Source organism: Aphis gossypii, chromosome 2 (genome assembly GCF_020184175.1).
Source record: "Aphis gossypii isolate Hap1 chromosome 2, ASM2018417v2, whole genome shotgun sequence".
Taxonomy (NCBI): Eukaryota; Metazoa; Arthropoda; class Insecta; order Hemiptera; family Aphididae; genus Aphis; species Aphis gossypii.
In genome coordinates, this window is record NC_065531.1 from 79,097,989 (window position 1) to 79,124,508 (window position 26,520).

At 27.4% G+C, this 26,520-nt stretch overlaps 1 protein-coding gene across 8 annotated transcripts in view; it reads left to right on the forward strand.

Moving 5' to 3' along the window:
• LOC114123581 (polypyrimidine tract-binding protein 2) overlaps positions 1 to 26,520 on the forward strand; it is a 154,938-nt gene that overhangs the window by 34,910 nt on the left and 93,508 nt on the right. For 6 of the 8 annotated variants that reach the window (XM_050200816.1, XM_050200820.1, XM_050200819.1 and 3 more), the window contains 2 exons: positions 5,768 to 5,939; positions 22,899 to 23,009. In XM_050200816.1, coding sequence (XP_050056773.1) covers positions 5,853 to 5,939; positions 22,899 to 23,009 — 198 coding nt within the window. In that variant the 5' untranslated portion in view covers positions 5,768 to 5,852. The remainder of the gene's footprint in view (positions 1 to 5,767; positions 5,940 to 22,898; positions 23,010 to 26,520) is intronic. The other 2 variants (XM_050200822.1, XM_050200821.1) reach the window with 2 other exon arrangements.

Consider the following 26,520-nt stretch of genomic DNA (forward strand, 5'->3'; position numbering starts at 1 on the left):
TTAATATTAATACATATTTATTTATTGTGATTTTTGTTGCTGTTCAATGTCACCACTATAATACATGTACCATGTGCCCCCTTAATGGCACGTATTTTCTCCCATAAACATCAAATTTTAACGTTATTATTATTTTCTTGTTGTGAATATGTGATTTACATTCAATACATGTGTTCGGTTAATATATATTATATATAGAACAGTACAATATAGGTATAGGTACATATGAAGCTACAATATAATATATGTGACGACGAGTTAGCCATTTTTTGTTTACCTCAGTGTGTGTAGCTTATGTAGATGACAAATACCTTTATGTATCTTCTTAATTTTTTTTATCGTTTTTGAACATCAAACGTTTATTTTGAATCAGGCGATTGTAATTTAACATCAGGTATTATAATATATATATAGATTATCTATAAAGGTGAAATAATAAAATCAAATAAATAGTAATTGATGAAGTGTAATGTTTTCTTGATTTGATCTAGTGAAAAAAAATAATTTAACTCTACATATACTTGCCCATAATATATTTTGCATACTAATATTTTCCATTAATATAATCTACATTACCTACACATTTCTTATTTTCAATGTTGTTAATTTTCACAAAAAAATTGGAGATATAAATATTTCAATTATTGGTTTTGTACATAATCTTGTAGTATCTTACAATAATAGATAATTTACGAATAATCTTTTGTAAATTCTAAAAATTACCTTTGTGTGTAAAATCAATGAGCCCTCGAGTCTTCACATTAAATCCATTTGATTTATTAGATTACATTATCGTTTTCCCGATTTAAAATCGTGTGAAGTTTTTGTTTCTTTTAAGTAAAGGTATCACATTTAAGTCTTGTGTATAAACAAAATGAGTGTAGTTTATTTAATTATCGCCCATTTTTGTTCTTCGAAACATTCAAGTTGGTGGTATAAAACATTGTTTTCAGAAGGTTGCACAGTTATAGAAACCTCAGTATTTTCCTTTGTAGATCAAACCCTTGAGGGTTCTGTGTTCTCTCTGATCCTCTACATCTTGTCATCAACTAATTAATATTACATTTTTACCGTACCGAGATAGGGGATGGTACCCTGCACTTCACCGAAAACGTGGTCAGTTGTTTACGCTGAAAGGTTCGGTAATTACTGCATATTATTTATATTATAAATGAATCCACTTCAAAAATAATGAATCTCATATGTTTTAACTCGAATAACTTAATAAGCTAAAAATGTAATATACTATAATATTAGCTCTATATTATAATACTTGAGCGCCTGAGTGTATTAAATATTAATAAACTTTAGGATTACAAGTTAAATACTTATAAGAATTGGGTGTATAGAAATAACTGCCATATTATTCTAGTTAATAGTATATTTACTTTTTTATTTATTCTCGTGTGAAATATTATGAATACCTATTAGATTTCTGAATTTTACAGAAAAGTGATATTAGTTCAACCTATTGGGTTTTTATTAATAATATTTATTGTAAATATTCATAGTTTCTTAATAAGAATCTATTCATGAATATTCGAGAATTATATTCGGGTGTTAAAGAATTATTGAGAACTATTGATTGAACTAGTGATGTTGCTGCAGCTCAAAGAGTGAATTTTAATTAACAATTACAATTTTATTTTAACAATCCTTGAGAGTAAAATTTATATATTTTATACGAATGAAAAAAGTTATTTCTTTTTTTTTTTTTATAAAACAATCACAAATTTGACGAGGACCCTGAAGAGTTCTATACAAAAATTGTAAAAATACAGCACTTTAGATATGGTTGTCATTTTTTTCCCTATGTTTTTATATAATATTCACAACTTTCGTTTCGCAAAAACACTTCAGTAAAGGGCGTTGAATTTAATTACAACAAAACAACCTGATGAAAAGAAAAATGATAAAAATATTAAAAAGACAATAAACAATGTATACCCTACATAACTAACAACTATAACAAGTGTAATAGTAATGAGAAGATAAAACGGAAATTTATACTCGTGTATTACATTTAGTTATTGACAAATTCAAACGATGATTAGAATATTATAAAATACATAGCTTGTCTGTGTATATCTATATAAAAAAAAAAAGTTAAGCAATTTTTTGACTGAGTTTCTCTGATATTTTATATTTATTGTGTATTTACAATGACGTAGTTTGTAAATGTTTGAAACAGACTTCCAAAAGTGCACTGTATGTATACTGGTTTTATAATGTCTACATAAGTTTTGTTGTTGAAAGCATTGCCGGATATATGTTGCTTATACATCATATATCTATATTATTTACAAACACAAATATATACTACCTATATTATACTTAAACATATCATGTATTTGGAATATACAATTTAATAAAATCAAGTGTTCGAATATAGGTGTAAATAATGATAATCGGTAAAAAATACAAAGGGAAAATAGAACCAACTGAAAAAATATTTTTATTATTAGTGAAAATAGGTATTGTATTATTAATAAATATAAATATTATTAATAAATATAAAAATATTAATGTACTCACGCATTCATTATTATTTCATTTACATTTTAAGCAATGCTTTTATTTTACTGTACAAAATTGTGTCTGTTGATAAGTCATAAACGTATTAATTTTTAAGTCTAATTAAGGCGGTAAAAAGATAGATTTTAAAGGAAATACTTACATTACAAGGGTCACAAACTCGGAAATGTTTCATAAAAATATAACTGATTGTCCAGGAATACTAAGAACTAGTATTTTAAAATCTGATCCTTTTACGATAACAGAAAACGTCAAACGCACTTAATATATTTTTGTTTCTTTTTTTTGTTCTTTTTGTTCTTTTTGTTCTTATAATTCTTTTTTTCTTAGTCTTTTCGGGATTTGATAAATTTTATGAGCCATATTTTTTATCTTGTATAGCATTATAATACCTTTACATTTTAAAATTAGCAATCGAAAGCCAACTGAAAGCCAATGAATACTATCAGTAATTATTTTAAAATGTATATCTATTATACTGTTAGTGAAAAAATATTTTGTTCTATATTTTCCATTAGAATAAATTAAAAATCGTGACAATATTTGTAAATTAACTCTTTTACGCCTTGAATCTACATGTTAGTTAACCGTATTGCGAATATAATATAATGTATAACGTGTCTAAATAAACGTACGAGTTTTGAATTTGATTTCTTAACTATTTTAGATCTTATTTATTAACCAAGTATCGTGTTATTTTAATTTTATTACGTTATGATTGCAATAAATGTATAGTTTTAATGTAATCTAATTTAATACAAAAAGTATGCAAATTGTTAGAACGCACGTTTTATATTAATGTGATTATTTGAAATATTATGTGTGGTTCTGTGGTACCTTTAATTTTTACATGAATAACAATAGTTGCACAAAAAACAATAGAAATTTAATGAGTTTGATTTGAATTTTAACGGAAATAACAATATAGTGAAAATGTTTAATCGATGTATTTGTTTTTATAATTCGATGCGTTGTATTTCGGCTAAACCTTTATAGTTTATGACACAAAACAGTATATTTTTTCCATAACAAACCGTGTGTTCGGAATGCTATGAGTTATGACCTATTGGGTATAATATTTTTCAATACATATAGATAGATACTGATATTTACAGTATTTTGTGGAGTGTTTGTAAACATCATACAATAATAAGGCTTTACTGTTATAATAATATAAAACCTTACTAAGGATATTCTTTATTTCATAATGTGCGGCGCAGTTGGGTCAGAAGCCGGAAGTCGATGATTATTTTTAATTTTTATTTATTTTGTGGATTTCGTATCTTTCGTTTTTACACGCGATACAGTATAACAACGTTTTTCTCAAATACCTAGTTAATTGTTTGTATATTTTTGTACGATATGCATCCTGAAGTGTAGGTTGTTTTTCAAATACCTACGTATTATTTATTTATTTATACATTATAAAAGGGTAATATATTATATTATATCATATCATAATAACATACATTTGAATAAAGTTTACTATTTTGACTTATTTTAGCCGACTTATGAGAGTGTTTTGCATAAATTTCTTGTGAAAGTAAAAAAAAAAAACATCAGAGAAAAAATAGCCAATATTGGGTTTTTGTGGCGCCTTCGCGCAGTGCTATAAGTCGGTTCGGGTGAACAGAAAATAACAATAATAATAATAATAATAATAATAAAAATAATAATAATAATATTCGTTCTCACGGGAACAGGTGATTTCTAGACGCATTCGAAAAAGGGGATGTGGGTTGGTTCTTTTTTTATGTACAGGTATACATTCTTTCGATGTGTACATAATTATTACCGTGTTCGGCGCGATCGTTTTGGGGGTGTTTGTGAAGGCTATAAAAAAACCACATTCCGGGTTCACTACGTATACGTATATACGTACACATAATATATAATATATAAACTGCCCGAAGCGGGTGTATTTTGTTTCACAAATCTTTCAGACGTTCCGGAGTGATATATTATTATAATTATAATTCTTAGGTTGAGAGAGAATCGTTGTATGACGTTTTTCGATTGTTTAGTTCACGATCTTCCGTATATTTTTCGAAAATGTGTTAACATACCTCATCAATGCGAAAAAAAACGACGTCTATTGTTCTAACAATGTGCTGAGGAATTTTAATTGCATTTATTTTCACACGTTAAAATACATTGTTGATGATTTTTTCGATGCCTTCTCGTTGTATAACGGGTACGTAAAAGTTGAGTTTATTACTTTTATTATATTATAGTTTTCTTATATAGTACAGTATTTGTATGTGGACTTCGTGTTTACTCGCAGTAGTTAATTTAACATCTAAATGAATCTCGTTGGATCGTTACGATAGTTGTACTGCGTTCGACGTTGATAGTCTTAAAACATATAAGTTTATATTTTACGAAAATGACGTTTTAAAATATTTGTTTGTTTTTACACAGTGTTTGTATGTTTTTGGTTTTCAAAAAAATATGTGCGTGGTGAATATAAAATGAACCATCCGAAAATGCGGCCCAGCGTTTATTCTTTATGTATATTGCATGTATACAAATGTTGACGAATTTATAGTGTGTTCTCCTCCGGGCTTGGTGCACGAGATCCCGGCCATAAAATATTCACATAAAATACCAAAATCCTATATGAGTATATATGTATATTGTATGTGTTTAAGGTATAAACACGCTCCGCTTGGCAACCCCTGGACGACGATTTCCATTTTAGCGAGCGTGTACGACCAAAATATAATATAATTTTTACATTCGCGTCTAAATATAATAACGTCTGTTGAATTTAAGCCCACCGCCGCGACCGTCTAGTGTTTTTTTTATACAGTGGTCATGTGTGGTTTTTGTAATGTATACACAAAACAACTCGATTATGTTGGTGGTCGATTAGAACAGTAGCGTAGTATATAGAACGCGCGTGCATGTGTGCGCGTGATGCGTTTTTATTAATCGTTCGAGAAAAGGTGTGGAATCGAAATTAATTCGATAAAAAATCTGAGCTTTTAGATGCAAATCCTTGTTTGTATTAAAATTTATCATTGTTTGTACGTAAAACGTAATGCGGGTATTCGTATATGTATATTGTATATATATAATATAAATGTATACGTTGTTCTTAAAAGACCTTTTGAAGAACCTTTGAAGTCCGCGGAAAGGATTTCCTTAGTGATCATATATATTGTGTGCATTGCATATAATACGATATATTATACATCTTATTAATAATTTGTGTATGTTTATGTTACAGGTATATTGCAGATATAAGATATTGATCATCGTACTCCAGCGTATCTCTCGGCCGCCATCTGTGTTGCGATCACCCCTCGACTGCAATGAAGTATCCGTTGTTTTCTGAAGACTCTCCGAATCAGCAAATTGACGACAGCCTACAATTGTTCTCGTTCAAGCGTCGCTATCAGGTACCCTTCTTCATCCATCTCCGTTCGTTCAGTGTACCGTCTATATGTGAGCGTGTGTGGTCAAAATTCCAAATTCGTCTAGTCGTCATTTATTTATATTGTATATATTTTGTGTGCCGTAGCTCGCGGTTACCTCTTCAATTTTTCTCCGACGGACGTTGTGTTAATATAAACACGTCAAACATTTTCTATTTTTCGTACCGGTCAAAAATCGTATGTGTTGCACTAGTGCAGGTGGTGGAGTTCAAATGTGCATTGCGTCAAGAATTATTATTATAAAAATATTTTAAGTTATTATTCGCGTAATTATAAGAATTACGAGCGCCTTTTCAAAATACATGTAATTTAAATTATTGTTAAATCACTTTGGATGAAAATTTTCAGCATTAATGTTGCAACAGTTAGTACAATTACATGAGATGTATACGTTTTACGATTTATTTTGGAGCATATCGATTTTAATGTAGTTTTATGGTAATATGTAAAATGTAATGATCTCGATATTACTCTAAATAATTGTTTAAGATACACAGTGATATTGTGCACTAACAAAATAATAATTGCATATTATTAGAACACAAGTAAGCTATCGGTCGTAAATATCTCGACTGATTATAGTATTATATATTATATAATATATATATATATATATCTAGTGTTATAAATTTTTAGTCATCAAATCGAAATTTTCTTAAGTAAATTGACATATTATCACGTTTTTATAAAAACTAAATATAGATTAAAAAAAAAATATGTATATATTCATGGACATTAAAATATTATTCGATTACTTTGAAGACATAGCTATATAATACATAGTATTTATAATATTATATAATTGTCATGTATTGTTTATGAAATCTTCGTATATTATACCTATAATCGTAAGTTCTTAGAAATTATTAATTTCGCCGACTATACTAGATAATTTGTTAAATCAAACTTAACTACAGTAGGGATTACTTAATGCGACATCGAAGGGACGAAATAGCTTGGTTGTACAAAAACAGACAATTCTGACGGGCTTTAAGATTTTGTACGTATTAATTATTAACTGATAAAATGTTTAGCCTATGACATATTTAGCAATTTCTACTATACTTTACCGAGGTTAATTCCATTTTTTTGAATTGCGATTTCATTTAACTCTTGGTGCTTTATTTCATGAAATCTATTATAATAGAAATTGTGAGTATGTATAAGAAATGTTTTTCTCCCTATGATTTGTGTTCATAGTTGCGCACCGTTGACGAACCAAGCGTCTATTGTTGTCTGTGTTCTTGTTATTTTTTCTCCCGTTGAAATCTACAACATAATTACTGATACTATAATTCAAAAAATAATTTACTCATTAAAACTGTAATTGTTTATACGTATGAGAATTTTTTTAAAACTATGTTTGATGACAGTCATGGTTAAAAAATCTTATTGTATGTTGTTTTGAATAAGGTACTATTTATTTAATAGTTCTGTAGCTAATTTAGAACTTTAAAAATACACGGCAGGTATATCTAGCATAATACAGCAAGCATAATTGTAGGTTTTTACGGTTTTAAATTTAATTTTTATGATCTAGACGGTAAATTGCACGCGATATGTTGTGACTTGTGAAATTTTATTTGTAGGTGATACGTCGTCTTAATTAGACAACTATACTTTGTCGCCAAATTTGGTTGTATGTTATGAGTTAACAATAAATAGTTAAATAATTCAAGTAGAAATAATTTATCTCTCATAAATTTTTGTTTTAGAAATTGTTGAATTAATATTAGCAATTTTATATTATAGGCTATTTTATAGAAGGAAATCTTCTGTTTTAAACATTGGGATAAAGTATTTATATTTTATCAGCAGTTTGTTACCTAAACAGTTTGTTCAGATGTTTTTCTTACATGGATTTTAGTATTTTATTTTGTGGTTGTTGATTTTCTCAGTTAATTTGTAACTCGTGTTATAATAGAATATAATGCTGTGGTTGGGATACGTTTTATAAACACCAACAGCCGCAGTAAATTGTACTTCTTTTACTAGGTGGATACTTTTATTTTTGTTTTGCAGTTTAACTTGCATATATTGTTACATCGAAGTTTTTCATGGTTTCATACCATTTTTTTTTTACAACATAAGGTGATCATTCATGTATTATGATTAATATGGGAGCTTAGAAAAGTTTTTTCTGCTGGTATGCTCATATACACTGTAAAACGCTGAACATTCTTTACAGCCAATCACCAATTTCGTCCTAAAATTCTAATTCTAATTGAATATTGATCATAATTAAATAAAAATTTAACTTTTTACTATTACTATAAGTAGTACACCAGCAAATTAATATGGATTTTTAATTTCAAACCTATTAATTATAGCAGTTTGTATAATTTATTAACTATAATAGAATAGAATAAGACTTACACTATATGAGGTTTAAATACAATAAATTGTAGTATTATTATAGACTTTATATAGTTATATAGTATATAGTACTTTACTATATAGTTGTTTTTGATTGAGTTTATAATAATTTGTTTTATTCTCCAAGTAGTTTTATTTCGTTCTTTTTTATAACTTCATTGGTAATTAATTATTAGTTTTATATTACAGTGTTGCTAAAGTTTTTATTATTAAAGAATACACGTATATATTATATAGGTTGTGTGTAGTGTTGTTTGAACAAAATAAATACATACAAAATTTAAAGAAAAATGTTTTTTTTTATAAACATTTTATTTTGCAAAATAATTTAGTTTAGTTTTAACTTTATGCATTTTTAAACTTTCTGAAAAAGGTTGAAGGATCAACTTTAAAATTTAAATGGGAACCCTATTTTTGATTCATATAAAATGTAAAGTTTTTCCATATAGTGAATTATGATGATTGTGTTATACTATAATAATATAATGTTAGGTTTATTTATATGTATATTTTATGTTAACATGACTTTTCTTAGATGAAACAGACGTAATATTGAGTATACACATATTCAAAAAAAAAAAAAAAATAAGTGCTGTAAAAAAATCAAAAAATATAAATGACAACTATGATATTTAAACAATAAAATTTAATTCTATTATTTATAATAAATTCCAAAAAAATGTACCAACTTGTGTTTCGAAATATTTACAATGAAATCATACACGTTTACCCATTTTAATATAATAAGTCTATGAGCTTAAACCCGATTATATTATAAATTTTCATTAATTTATGTCGTAATTATTAAGTTTGAAAACTATTATGTCTTTTTTAGTGTACAATAATTTTGTTGATTTTCTGAAGTTAAATTAAAATAATATATCGTTTACTTATTTACATAATCACTGAAGCGTGTTGCTCATTTTGTTTGTTCAAACATTTTGATAACACTGGCAATTACATATTAATTATATTACTGAACTAAAAAAAAAATTGACGCTTATTTCAATATCGTTTTGGAAAATAATAATAAAATTAATTAAAAAAGTACAATTACACTAAGTACTATATGTATGTACTATACCTGTACATAGTGCGCAATTAGTTTAATACATCATGAATTTGTTCAGGAACAATGATATGCGTTTTTGACGGTGTTCCTGGAAAACTTTTTTCTGCTGCACTAGTCATTGTAATAACCCCATAGGAAAACTATAAGAATCTAATTTAATATCATTTTCGTCTCATTTTTAACATTTTTTCCCCGTTGGTCCAGTTCGCTGCGCTGTAGTTTATTCATGGCACAAGTAGCGAAACTCGTAAAAACCAACAGTAATAATATAATAATCGTAAAAATAATGTAAAAAAAAAAAAAAAAATCCCCTGGTGGACTTTTGCGTGAACCATTTTTTCATCGTATTCTCACACATTTAAAACCCCTAAATCCTATAAAAAAGTTTTTATTTCGATATTAATAATGAAAATTGATTATAAAATAAATCGGAAACTGTATCTCGGGAAGCTATAATATAACGTCGTAATATACGCGTATATATACAGTTTATATCATTTTTCTTTTACGGTTGAATTCAAACTACTTCCTGGTATACACTGTGGTCCATTATTATAGCTTAATTTTCAAAGATGTTGATATTGGTATTTTTTTGCATTTTGTTCTAAAGGAAATTTTCTCATGTTATTTATGTGTATTTTACAACTTTACTGTATTTACCGGTCATTACTTATTCATAAATTGTATATATGTATGGCTTTAAAAATAGAAATTCCTTTTATTATAATTTTTCCAATGGAGATGATTCTACCTTATCACAAATTTGCAAGTCTTACCAAACATTGTTGTTCTCATTTTATATACTACACTACTTAAAATAATATATACGTATTGAACGTACTTAATACATTACAAAAAGTCAAAAACCATTTCATATATATAATGTATACGGATTTATTTAAGTAATTGCCGTGAAATTGTAGTTAGAAAGTATAACGGCAATTGTTCGTTGTCTATTCAACTTTAATTTGCTGGAATACATAGGTACTTGATCCAAATTTATATTGACAATGTACAGACTATACAGAGTTATGTCCTTTTTAGTGTTTACATTGTCGATAAGTTTTTTTCTTTATTTTAATGTGTTTTTGGAAAATTATTTTCGTATTATATATTATGTTACGTTCTAATATGATTAAAACAAATAAATTATATGTATCAATTTTTGCGTTTATAGTTAAGTTATGTACAATATAAAAAAATTCATAGAATGATTACTTGTACATTAAATGCATTTTCTTCACCTAAAGTTTTCGAAGGAAATAAGTATAATTTCCTATTATGTAATTTTTTTAATATTGTAAATTGTTTAAAACTACATTATTATAGTTGGAACACGCGTATTATGATGCCACGACTAAAAACAGTAGTAAACGTAAACAGTAAATAGAATAATAACGTTTGATAGAAATTCTCACTAAATGTAGGTTTGCCTGGTAAATGCAGCTGGCGAACAAAAACTATACTAACTTTTCTGTTTGCGCATTTACGAACAAACAATTCCAAAGCATATTTCTAGTTTACCGTCAACCTTTGTTATATGTCAGCTAAGAATTTTAAGTCTTTTGTTAACAGTTCCCATGCAATTTTTTTATTTTGACTCTGCTGCATTAGTAGTAGCGATATAATATATATATATAAGCTCGGTTTTTGTTTTCCTTAGGCTGAGACATTTTTTCCAATACTTTTCTTAGTTCGTACTAGCGGTGGAATAATGTGTAACATACTATAAGGCGCCGCTGAGACGATAATATATACACATAGTGACATGACATTGTACGCATTTTATATTAAAAAAAAAAAACCTTTCGGATATTACGTTCCTTGTTTTATGGTCTACAAGACTAAACTGGCGATATAACAAAATATATAATATATGTATATTATATGGGATTTTTAATTTAATTTCGACCAGTGTGTAAAATGTAATTATATCATTTATCAGTCTCACATAATATAATACCTGCAGCTGTGTAGTTGATTCGTATGATGAAATAATTAATGCATATGTTTGATTTTTTTTTAGTTTTCTAAAGTATTTTTTGTAGAAGTAATAATCAAGATCGTAAATTTAATGCACTAAAAACTGTTATTAAATATGCAAAAGCACGCATTTTAAAATTCTAAAAATGCTAAACTGCGTAAAATAACTTTTTTTTAAACAACATTTAAAAATATTATCAATTAAAAAAAATATCTTGAATAAACATTTGTTAAGATTGCGTTTGTTATTATTCTCATTTAAAGTATTGTTCCGTGTTTAAAGATAAGCAATAGCAATATAAATAAATAATATTTTTTATTCGTGGACAAGTGCTATCGATTACATTAATAACATTAACAAATTTATCAAAAAAAGCCAGTGGCTCATCAGTTATCATGATTTGTTAAAGTAATCATAATAATAATAATAATAATAATATAATAGTAATAATAATTATTATTATTATCATTAAAATAAAAAAAAAATTAAAATAATTTGAAATTGTTATTATGTTAAATAAATTTTTATAAGTATATACTGAATATATAATAATAAATACATTATGGTCAGAGTTATTATAGTTCTTCTACGAAGTTAAAAAAAAAAAAGCATGCAAGTTAATACTTATAAGATTCTAATTTTTCTCGATTTCAACTGCTACCTACTCATTATTATTGTGTTTGTATTATTTTCATCATTGTTTTCCATAAATATTCTAAATATTTATTGAACAAATTTCATACTATAGAATTGTTTTTAAGATAAAGTTGTGTATAATGTAGTTTTTGTTTATCTACCCGCTATAAGCGTGACCAAAACACTTGCAGATAATGCACTTAATCGTTTAACCGATCAAAGAATCGCATTGATAAATGAATATAGTATGCATATTTTATAATTTATAAATGATTTATATATTACTTAATATACATACATATCGTTCATATACATTTATCTATATTGTATCAAAACGTTTAAAATAACGTATAACGAATAAAAATATAATAGTATTCTATTATAGTATTAATGTAAAAACAATAAGTAAAGAATATAAATAACCCATATGAATAAGTCTTCAATAGGTATTTTATTCCAGTAACATTATTAACATTATTTATTATATGGCGTTACATTTTGTACACATAGTTTTCAACGCTGGTAGTATGTAGAATATATAATGTATATTGTTTTCAATTGCAAATATATAACCACCATTAAAAATTACAGCTGGTACAATTGTTATCAAGTCTAGGGTCAACTTATTTCTTTTTAACTAAAACAAAAATGCATAATAATTAATAGAATTGATTATCTGTCTATATTGTAATATTGCGATAAAATAATGTTAATTTGGCATATGATATAAATTGTACATGGATACCAGAATATTATTTATAATGGTCGGAGACTGTAAACAAATCGCTGTACCGCAAGCGTCCCTTTTCGTTAATATATTTTTTTTTTAAATTGGCATTTCATTCGATGCGCGTTAATCTGCGGTTAGGTTTTGCTTGAATAATAAATCTCTTAAATTTAACGATAAGTTATTTCTGGTTTTTATGTACTGTATGCATTCATGCATTGTAAATATTTTTTCTATTTTTTTTTTAAAGCCCTTTTTGGATTCGACAAGTAAAAATGAAAATAAAATATCTGTTTTCTTAATGATGTTTTCCACCAGACATTCATTCGCGTGGGTCCCTTGAAGATTTTGATCACTGGGAAAGTCGAATTCAACAAGCGGAACGACGCGCGTAGTAAAACATCTCGTTGTGCGGAAACTAATCGGTTTTCGCGGTGCTCTAGAAAAGAATACATTATCGCATTTTCGATTCCTTTTTCTTTCGTTCCCGCCGAAATTGAGCGTTTATATACTTTACACTTCATAAAGATGACATCGTTTTATCGACTTTGCCTGCAACTTTAACGTGTGTAGCACAGTTTTCTTGTCTACATTTTGAAAATAACCGGTAGCGCAACATCATCGTTAAAGGTTTAAATGTAAGCAATGAGTAGACATTATCGGAAAACGAGAAATATAAACATTTCAAGTTTGGATCTATACATTAAAGTATGATCTTTGCGGTAAATCGATTTGACCGTTTGACGGTTGTCGTGTTGTGGCACAATTACAAATATTCTAGACGAACGATTTTTTATTTTATTTTTGCACTATAATCATAGTATATTGACGTATTATAAACTCTCTTAATTGTGGCAATATGTTCGTTTTATTTAAACGTTGAATCACCTTCAGTATTCGTTTAATATATTTTATCACAGACTAATGTAATAACTAAGTAGTAAGTATTTGAACCATAGATGTTTATAATTCGCATATAATACTGGGTGTGTTTGACTGTGTATGAAACACTGAAGTAATAAAATAGTTTTGTTTTTTAACATAAAAGTAACATCATATATACGAAAGTACTAATAAATAAATTATAGTTTAAATATAGCATAATTTAAATTAGTTGAATTGCGTAATTGTTTTTTTTTTTATTATGTTCTACATTTTATAATGGTATATACGTATTAATTCAATTGTGCCCTATATTATATCAATCATGTAGATGCACTAAATGTTATAAAATTTCTATTTTGGAATTCTAGATTTTTATATGATAAACTAAATTGCTAACTATTCTATGCAACCATATATTTAGTTAAAGCCAACAATCGTTATTACAATCGAGGCCAGAGTGCCACAAGTATTAATTATTATTTTTATTAACAAATTCTTTAGTTTACCCACTAGACTCGTGGAATAATACAGAGATAATGGATATTGGTTTTGGCCTCGGACAAAAGGGTGGGAATATCAATTTACTATACTTAGCAATTTAGTAGTTAATAGTTATATAGTATTATAATCTGTGGTTGAAATAGGTAGCTAGGTAGTTTTTAAAGTTTTTCAATGTGATCACAGACATAACTAGATGGCTAACCAAAATTATTATTTTATGTTATTTATCATTTACATGGTTGTAATAAAGATTTAAAAGTAGTTAACTTTCGAAAAATTCTTGAGTCAAGTTTGAGTACTTAAATTGAGTCAACTAAATTTATATAATACCTGAAAGATTAAGTACTCGATTTTTTTCGAGTATTTATGACTTTTGAACCTTATATGGCTTCAACTCTAACAAAAATAAAAATAAATAAATAAAATAAAAATGAAAATATAAATAAAATACAAAATGATATTATGTATGTTGTACCTATTGGCTATTATTATTCAATGCAATGTAATATACACGTCATAGGTAATGCAATTTAAATAAATTAACTTGTAAACCAAATATATTATTGTACTCTAATGTAGAGATAATGGCTAAGTGTTATCACTTTAAACGTATATATAGGTACTCCAGTATGAATTTATATTTATACTCAAATTTTAACTAATAGGTAATATCGATAACAAATAATAACATTGCCTACTATAAAAATGCTGGTTAACAACAACATTAAATTTGGTACCTTATTGCAAGTTAGATATTTAGTTTTTAAAAGTACCTATGTAATTGAAATAAATAAAATATTTTCATTTATTTTCGATCGAATAGAGAATATAAAATGTATATTGTACTTTATATGAAGCCTGTGAATTATGGTATAATACGATGGAAGCAGCGGGAGATTTCAAATGTTATTAAAGCCTCTCTTTAGAAAACTCAGTATTAGATTTAACCTTGTAATTTTCATAATTATAGGTATGTTTTCGATAATTTGTTGAAGAGTTTTTATAAGAAAGACGTATTTCGTATAAAGTTCCTGTTATGTACGATTCTATTAATTTATTCAATATGGCAGTCCATTGGAAAATATTTGAATGACGTTTTGACGTATTTTTCTGTCACTTTTAATAAAAACAAAGTTTTCAATTTATATATAAATATATTATATTTATATATATTTACAATATATTTGTACGCCATAAACGAATTTTGTGTAAGGGAAAAAATTATGAAATGTCTAAGATATGTCAAACGAATCAAAAAAAACAAGACACGACATTTCTACCATGATTGATGTAGCCATTCAAAACTGTAACATTTGTATATTGTTTAAAATATAATACACATACGCATATAAAAGTACTGTTATGCTTAGACTTCAAATACCGAAAAACAAAACGCGTTTGCAATGCATGTGTTCAGTTTCTTTTTATATTTCTAACTTATGTAAGCTACAACTATTTGGTCATATTTTGTTGTTGATTTTATTTGTAAAATTCTAACAGTGACCACCTATGTGGCGTTTGAAAATTACGTTTTTATGTTATACTATGTAGAATGAAACACACTGTAAGCAGAAAGTGTAATGTACGCTTAAAAAATTTAATGTTCATTAACGTAAACGTAACGTTAATTCGTTTCATATATTCAAGCTTTTTTTGTTTGAGTTTTTTCTCATTAAAAATTATAAGAAAAAAAATAATAACATTCTGTGTGAATTGATTAAATGAATAATTGTGATTCAGTTGGAGTGGAGTACCTCTACACGGCTTATTATCATAAAAAATACAATATTAGCTACTATTAAATAATTTAATTTGTGTTATGTGATTTATGCAAATTCTTTCGTATAATTTATTCCAATATGGAATAACTATATAGTAAAGCTTAGCACTATATATATCTGCGTATAGTGTATACATATATTGTATGTATATTTGAGTGAATTAATTTTTAACTGTCAATATGTTCACTCGTGCAAAAACCTAATAATCCATGACCTAATGATTATTTCAAATTCCAACGTCAGCTTTTTATCCAAACAATAATTTGTATAAATAGTAAAATTTTGTTGACATTACGATTGTGCAATTATTTGAAATTTATCATAAAGTAAGTAGTGACACTATACTATACTTCGAATTGATTACTCGTTATTATGTTTTTTTGTGTAGTGTATATGTATAGGGTAATCATATTCTCACTACATACTGCAGTTTAATATAATATCCCATAATAATTGTTTTTAATAAAAAATTTTAAGACGACAGCGATGATCTGAAGTAATGAAAATGTTTGTTTTAATGATCATTGTATATTAATATAAGTGTATACACGTATTCTGTAATATACAGAATAGATACAGTTTGTATAATTAAAATTACGTTCAACGAGTAGTTGCTCACGAAATTCCTTTTAGACGAGTAAACGATTAACATAAACTCGTAGTCCTTTTCGTTCCGAGCAGTATTCATATTTAATTTTAAGTAGGTATGTGGCTGAGTATTTTTTAATACTTCCGAAATGTACAATACATAAATATGTATATTTCCATCTTCGCTTAAATATATATATATATATATTTCTATCTATCGTTTTATTTATGTATGACGCGTGGGAAAATTAAACACATTATTTTATCGTCCCTATAGTAAGTATACGCAATATACACTTGTCGCTGAAATTACGCCGTATCTCCCGCCTGAAGTAGGTACGCGAGATAGTGCGGAGTGCTATTCGAAAGACGATACACAAACGCGTATTTTACCCTCGACTATGGCTTAAACGTTTTACCTCCGGATAAAAAGGGGTATACCTCTGTGCTTTTCTCGTAGCGTTTGTCATTACGAAAGACCTCTTTCGATATTTTTTCTACTTAAACGAATCTGCGAGACTTTCTCGCGATCCAGGTAACCCTATCGCCACCTCTATTTTCCGCCGTGAATTTTCTTTTCTACTACAATGTCGTCTTGTCGTATATGATATAAGCTGCAGCAGGCGGCCTCTTAGACGCAATTTACTTTATATATCCGACGTGCACAATACAGGGGGTGCAATTTCCCCGCCCTTGGCCAATATCCATTAGGTCCTCGGGGACACCGCCGCTGCAGCATCCCGGTGATGATGGCGGCGAGACAATGTCTTTGAGAACAACGCAACGGTATTCTCATCTCTTTAGAGTTAATTACATTTATCGCGCCCATCCTCTTTTGTATTTTTTGTCAACAGGTGGAATTTTCTATTTTAGAGTGAAATGTGTGCGGAGAGGGTGTATACTTGTTACTCGGCAGCGACGACAATACGACGGTATCGCGTATTGTGCAGTAAGTAATAGAGGAAATCGCGGCGGTTTATGGTCGTCGACATGGGAGGGCAGACGGCGTTTAATTAAAAGGAAAAAAAAATTGAACGCGAGTACAATGCTCGGGAAAACGGTCCGACGGGAGGAAACCATTGGAATAGGGCGTGTGGAGGGTTGGTCGGGATTACAGATTTTTAATTAGATATACGGAAGAATGTCTTACGGCGCGCTCGTGTGTGTGTGTGTGTGTGTGTGTGTGTGTGTGTGTGTGCGAGCGTGCGCGAACGCGTTCTCAGGCTTTTCTTGGAGCGCACGTTGCTTGACACACGTTTGGAATTACATATAATAATACTGATGGTTATTTATTTATTCCACCAAAATGTTTTTACTCGTTGTTTTTGCTCTCAGAGACTTTGCTAATTGATCACGTAACAACCACAATCAGGCGATAGAGTCGGTTTAACTTACGGATGATTAACGGATTGTTTATAGTTTATACCTCTACAGGCCAGATGTACCTCTCCTGAAAATGCACCACGGCCGTCGATAAGTTTAAGAATAAAAGCACGATGGGTGAAGGGGGAACAAACAAAGAAAAAACCTCGATTCTCGCGTTGTCTTGCGTGTACCAGGCGGTTCTGAGTTCATTGGGTCTAATGGACTGGAAAACGCGGTTGTACGCGTGTTCTTAGTATACAATCTTGGTCAATTCCGGGGATTTACAATGAAAGGGATTTCGTGAAATGTGTTTTTAAACCTTCTCACCGCGGTGTACTAGCTCGAAAAAACAGCATGTAAAAAAATAGGTTTGTGGTATAATTCGTTTCTGCCAAAAGTGTATTTATTTTGTGTTCCATCTGCAATTATCTTTCCCATAACATGAGATAATAATACCCCTTTTCCACTGAAACACTTTTATACATCACACCAAAAATGAATATTTAAATTTTGTAATGTTTTTAAGCGCATCCGTACCATCATATAGTCTCCCTTGAGAATTTCATAATATTTGTCGAAAATATTTTTATTACGCATTTTTATTTAAACGGTGTGGGCCAAAACATGAATAACATGGGAAATTTGTGTTTTTGATATCTTAGTCTGCAGGATTTTTAATAATCTCAGTATATATATAAAAAAATGTAGTAGTTTATTATATCAATTTAGTATATATGCACTTGGAATAACTATTGAAGTATAGTTAACTATCAAGCTATCTTGAATAAAAGAATTAAATATTGTAAATAATGGGATTAATCGTTAGTTATATATAGTTTCCTATTTCATTAAGTTAGAAAAATAAAACAATTGGTAAATCCAAAACTAAATCGGGTACATTACCAGTATTACTTATACTAAGGGTAATAAACTTTTTCGGGTCATGTGCCAAAATCTTGCGGTCGGAGTTGTAAAAAGAAAAATCACGTGCCAGTAATAAATGTTTATCATAGATATCTATAAACAATTTTTTTTTAGGGTGATGGAAGTTTCAAAACATTTTACTAAAATTCTTTAATATGTGTTATATTTTTTAATATTATGAGTTAAAACGAAACACGATTAGCTAAATTTTCTAACAATGTATTATTCTACTCTTTTGATTTTAAATAATTCACTGTTGAAAAATGAAAATAATTTATTCATATTATTTTTGACGTAAATGTTGAAAATTATTTGAATTGAGCCATTTTTTTCTAAGTACAAAATATTAGTCTGGAAAAAGTGAGCTATAAACATTTATAGGTAATTGGTAACTTTATTTTATTTAAATAATAAAATACATTTTTTTTCTCTATTAAACATAAGAATAATTAATGAAATAAAAATATTTTTGCGTGTTCTTAAAATTCTGTTAACATGCCATTTTTGGCACGCGTACCACAGATTTGTCCCCGGTCTATATCAAGGATATTGCACTCATAACCGTTGTTTGAGTCAGGTTAGTTTAGGTTATAGGACTATATACTGATACATATACAAAAATTCTTGGTAGGTGAAAGAGAAGGCTGATAATTAATTTCAAGATTCGAATATTGGAGGTCGTATTTGCATTTGGAGATTTGGTTCACTGCTTTTATTAAATGGTTTATTTTTTATTATTTTTTTTTTTTTGTGTCTTATTTTCGAAATGTTTTGAAAGGATCTAACAAAAATGCATTATCTTTTTAATAATTTAATAATTTAACACCAAATATAAATTTCAAAATAAATAGTTTGAGGTTAATCGCCTTTTGTTCGTTTTCGTACTTTTAGAGTTCTTTAGAGGCAGTATACTTGTACAATTTTAATTACACAGTTTTAATTTTAATTACCCATCCGTGCAATGGAAACGAATTTTGTAGCGTTTTAATTTTTAAACGCCAATCGTGTTTTTCTTTCCTTATACTTACTGTTATCTATTATATATTAGTATATTACACTGTACCTGAGGATAAGGATAGCGAGATTAAAATTTTAACCAAGAGCTTAGACTTATGGTTTTCTTCGTATAATATTTATTAATGTATTCGTCTAATATAGATGGAATTAAAACCTAAATAATTTGAAACGTCAAAATGTACCATGAAAAAATATAGAGGGTGAATTCGTAGAGTTTGATTGATTAAACTGTGATTTTTTTAATCTTTAACTAGATAGATCTTACGATCCATTGATACAATAAATCGTCATTAGGATAAATTTAAACTGTTTAATGAAGTTTGACGTATTATGTATTTACGGTGTAATAGTCCTAAAAACCGGTTTTCGCGTAATAACGGTCTCTTCAACGTTTACCGCTGTTAAATAAAAAAACACTGATGACATTTAATCACGACAAAATACACTTCTATGAAAACATCAACCGTTATGTATTATTTTTTTTTTTTAGAGTGTTAATTTGTCATTTATATTCATTCATTATTACTCAGTCGTATCAAAAAAAAACTTTAAATGTAACATATTATTTTGTTAGCCTTATAAATTAGAATTCTCTTCTCCGTCGTCTAGTTTAGGTGCATGACATTGGTGCTCCTTATTTGCCTATCTGTTGCGCCTTGTCCACACAAAATCGATCTAATATTATTTATACATTATATATTATTGGAATAAAATACACTTTGCAAATATCGACATTCGTTTCTATCATATACATGATAAATTAACAATTTTCAATTCGAATAGCAAATAAGAGTGTTATTCGATTTGTTTTACAATAGGTACTGTTGACGACGACAATAAGTATTTTATTTGTATTTTTGTCAAACTTCATAAAACATGTATAACTAATGCGTTTGGATGATGTAAGTTACAAGTTTATTGTAAAGTAGCTCAAATAAATAAAAAATATGAAAGAAAATGTTCTCGGCGAACGCATCGTACCGTTACGAATACCGTAGCACGAACGTCGTATATACCTACACGAATTTATATTCTGGATAAAATTGTCTGGAAAGCTCGGTAAAAAGGTCATTTTTTGTAGTCTATATGTCATTCCTGATATATACTGTAAATATCCCTGGCCAATTTAGGAAAATCCTTATTCTTCTAACTTTCATACGGTTCTCGTGCACATTATAGTTTGTGACATAGCATTAACGAATGATCCAATATAGTTTCTGATATAATAATACGTATAGGTTTTCGTTCAAAAACGTGTATATATTACACTTTAGGTTTTTTATAATAACTTGTCTTTGTCAATGTTTAATTAGACATTGGGTGTATAACCGTTCATCAGTTTAAGTACCATTACTCTAGTATTATAATTATTGTTTTAATAAAGTATACTTAACTATATTTTTTCAACAACAGATTTTATTAATTGATTTGTAAGCAACATGTTTTTAAAAACCAATAGTATAGGTAGACTAAGAGTATTACAATTAATATATTATTAGTAGTATATTATTAGTATATAGTGTACATTTTTTAACAATTATTTATTAAATAAATTGGTACATATAATTACTTTTTTTGTAAAGTTGAGGGCATATCTGCTGTTTTTTAAAATACATGAACATTGAATAATATGGTACTTTATTTTCATTATATTATAATATAATACAATGAATTGTTATTTTTGTTTTGTTAGGTTTATTATTAGAATATTTTTAATATAAGTAAAAAAGTAAAAAACCAAACTGTATACTTGTTCAAAATAAATTATTTTTCTAAGGCACTTTTCTACGTTTGAATTGTTTAAAAGGAATATATAATTTTATATATACAGATTTTTAAATGTCTATTTATTATTTTCAATAAATTCTAGATGTTGATTTTCTACTGCATTGTATACATTCCACGGTAAATTAAAATAATTAAAAAAAAAAGCAGTATCTTGATATTTTTGCTTGTTATTTAATTAAAATTCATCGTAATTTTGCATTAAGTACTGAATTATGATTGTTTTTTTTGTATTTATATTTGCATTATTTTACTAAATTTACGTTTTACAATTTGATAAATTCTAATTTATCAATAGTTTAATTATTTTAGACAATAGTTTTAGTTTTTAGTTAGTTTCATGTATAGGGTGATTCTATTAACATGGTCAGCACCTATTGATTTTAAATTAATTAATACAGTTATTTAAATTTTAATATACTTTAAAATGGTATTTTATAATCTTTAAATTTTTCATTGTACTTAGAAGTGTTTTGTTGAGATATAAACTTCTGTTTTTTAAATGAGAACCTCCTTTTTTACTGTAAATTATTTAGCTGTTTTTTCATTTATTTATTTTTTGAAGATTTATCGTATCAGTATCGAATTTGAACAAGTAGTTTTTGTGCTCTTCAACTTTTGTACCAAGTAGAATAATTGTTCCACGATAATGAACTTTTAATGATCTATTATAAATATTTTAATATTTTAATAATTAATATTAATTTATCAAAATTTATAAATTGTAATACTATTCTAAGTGTCATAAGTATTATATACAATATTACATTTATTTTATATTTTTATAAAATCCTTAATAGTGGCATTCTACAAATTACTCGTTTTAATAATCAAAATAATTACCAATTAAATAATTTATATTATAAAGGTTAGAGATGGGGAGGTTCTTTCTTAAAAACCAGAAGTTTATATTGTCACATTTCACGTATTAGATACTAATATTAAAAACTAAAAATTCTCTTAATCTGAATTTGAAGAAATTTCTTATTATAAGAAAAAAGTATACTCGATAAGAATCACCCTGAATGTATAATATATAATATATATATATATATATATAATATATATGTATATATATAGTATATACATAAAGTATTATGTAGTTATACTTATATTTGATTTAAAAATTGATTGTAAAATTAATTTTATGTGTCTTAATTTTCCTTCTATTTATTTGTTTAAATTTAACGTCGTTATTTGTAAAATTGTCTAAACTTTTTCTAATATTTTGCTTGAATATAATACCCCATTTAATGTGTTATTGTTTTGTTTTTTGTTTTAGGTAAGCAATACAATGGATATGTTGACTTGCCAATATATAACACTCCCTGCAGAAGAATCGTCTTTACCAAATTTTTTCAAATTCACACCGTATGTCACAGGATCCCTGAAGGTAAAATCGCTCGTTTCTGAGCTTTGTACACGTTATTGTTATTATCATAATATGCCCGCCGTGGAGAAGCCGTGCTTCTGTTGGCTTCACGGCTAAAAGCCGCACGGGTTATTAAACTTTTCCTGCGTGCAAATCACATATAAGAATCCGCTGGCAATTACTGCGGTTACCCCTAAGTGCTTCTCCGACATAAAATCCGTAATTGAACACGTTCGCGATCGTGTAACCGTTAGTACGGCCGGGCAATAACATGATGCAGCCAATGGTTATAAGGGTATCTGTGTCCCTTCCGCTGGTTCTACATCATCTTCTTTAGTATATATATACACACATATAGCAGTCTATTTGGAGCCGATATCGATAAATTTAATGGCAAATAGTTTAATACATATGTGTGCTTTATAGTAACTAGTTCACTAGTGGGTAAAAACGTTCCATCGATTATTATTTAATTAGGTAACCGCTCCATAGTAACCGCAATTTATTATATGCGTACACGATGGATTGTATAATTATTATACGTAATGTGCAATAAAAATGCTACTAATTTGAGAAGTCATTTAACGATTTATATCGTTTCAAGTTTATTCCATTTCGGTGTACTATGTATACGAGGTCATTTAGTTATTTAGTTACAAACGTATAGTTGAGATTACATCTGCAAGTAGGAGTATTATATCACACAATCTCTATTATTTTTGTCACGTACAAATTGAACGTCCTCGTAGCCTATGGTGTATGTATATAAAACTTCATATAATGATAAACGCTTTTAAGATTTTGACTTTTCAGCGTCATGGGTAAGTTTGTTTCTGTGTTTTATTTAGATTAAAAAAAATATTAAAGAAAACGACAAATTAGGAGAATATTGTGTAGGGTTAATGCTCAAACTAAAATTACAATTACCATAAATGTTTACTCAAATAATTGTTTATAAATTCATTTTATATTGTTATTATCGCTGTATTTTATTAAGTGACTTGAAAAATTAAATTGAGTTTTTACTTCATTTTTGATCAAAACTGTTGGTTTGATGTTTTTGATAAATAAATATATATATGTTCGGTAATATATTATGAACTGCGGTTACAATAATAATGATGACGATGATGATTAAAAATCGTATATATACCAATAACGTTTTATAATAATATAATCTGTATTAAATTGAATAAAATCCTCGTGTTAAAATAATAAACAACAGAGCTTTCATAATAATCTCCCCTAAAGAATTGTTTCAGCCGTTTTTATAACGTGATAAAAGTTAATCGTTCTAATTGAATTTTTGGTCTTTAGAAAGTCGCAGTATTGTTTGTCCATTACGATAAACCTTTTACTCTTTTGGTTTTCATCAAAGTTCTTTTTTTGTTAGAATCTTTGTCGGCGTAATCTGGGTTTTCATTAATTAACTAATAGAAACCAAGGACGGTTTGTTACTCTGGTTTGGCTATTTCGGTCCATATAGTGTCGTATATCTCTGCAGCAATATCGCAGTGCCCGTTAATGTATATAATTCCTATTCCCTGCGTTATTCAATTTGTCATCCATCGAGATCAAACGCTAATTTCTCTTTAACAACAAATATCTTGAGGTCGTCACATTTTGGCATGTACTATCAGTTTTACAGAGTTAACATGGTACAGTCGGTTTATTTATTTCTATCAGTATCTAATGCAGTTTTCCGTTACATCGGTATATATAATATTATATACATGCATGTGTGTGTGTTTTTCGTAGTGCACTTCGATTATCGTTTTCTATTCCATACCTTGACAAACATCGTAAATATTGAAAGTTATGTGTGCATCTCAGAATTTAATAAAATTTTGATATAAATACGTACATCTTCGTTGTTTATGCAGTTTTCACATCGTAGATTGTATTACTTAACTGCTATAGTTCCTATTACTTACTGGATACTATTATATTTATACATCTATTACTACTACTTCTATTAATTCTCCTATTACTACTATTAATAATGCAATGACGAGTGGTAAGTCAAGTATTTATATTCGAGAAGTATATATTTGTCGTCGGGCAATATATCTATCAAATCTAAAATTGTATTTTGAGTGTAATCCTTCTACTATTAAGAGAAGAACCAAAACCCCATTAGGAGATTATAGGAGTTTTCGACCTGTATTAATTTCATACTAGGTACCTAAGTTAATCTTAGTTGAATTGTTATCGTGATTTTGAATTTGTAAGGATATGATTAAGTTTGGAGTTTTGAATTTAGTTGTTCAAATGACGATGTTGTGTACACTATGCTATGAACATGTATTATGATAATATGTACTATATAATATTATTTAATCATACAAATTTAAAACCTTAAGTTAAAAACAAGATTCAATTCGTGAACATTTTTTATCTCTAGTTATTTCAATATTAGTTTAATAAAAATTAATTAAAATATTTTTATTCAGTGTTATTTTTGATAATTAACATTGTTTTATTATATTCTTTTTAAAAATCGTATTTCTGTTGCTATGTTTATCTTGTGATTCACAATTATAATAATAATAACAAAAAATAATAATTAAAAGCCCAAACAATTTTAAATATTACAAGTCGGTGCATTATTATGTATAATATTATGTTTGAAAATGTCTTCATTGGACGGACAGCTCGGGCTATTCAAACTCGCAAGCATAGTATTTTAAAACTTTTAATATTTTTTCAATACATTTCGAAATGCACTTAGGTTTTTATTTTTGAATACTTACCAATAATTTTATTTATATTTTATATCACCACAATATTATTTATTTTATAAACTGTATTTAATGTATAAAAGTACTTTGATGATGATTTTATAAAAACCAGCAAGTCGTTTTGCTGCATAATAGTTTTCAATATATCTTGTCATTTAGCATGTTACTGCAGTTATAAGGTTTGGATGTATTTTAAATATATGTTTAAATCATTTTAATTGACGTTAAAAATAATTTGTAATATCTAGGTGAAGTTAATTTTGATAAACAAATACTGTTTTGTATTTTTAAGAAATATCATTTTTTATTTATACAATTTTAAACAAAGCATTATTAGTAATTTAAAAAATTGAAAACATCGTTTAAAATTTTGTTGAAATACCTGAATTCCATGAAAATTAGTACTTCTAAGTTCTAATATCTTTTAGAATGCTGTAAGAACAACTCATATGAAATTAATTTTTAAGCTTTTATTTCAAGAAGGTATCAACTTTTAAAAATTTAAAAATTTCAACAAACATTATAAAACTAATTAATTCATGGCTCTACTCGGAGTTATAGTATAGTATTATATTATGTTATTTAATCTACCTTTATAAAACTTTTATTTAAAATAATAATATCTGCCAATGAACAGTGTACATTTTTTTATTTAACAAACATTATAATTAAAAATTACAACGGATTTATGTTATACAACCCTAATAAGCCATGCTTGTGGCGGAGTAATGGGTAATGGGTAAATTAGTTATTATGTTTCAGTATGCATATAAAGTAGTATATTTACAAAT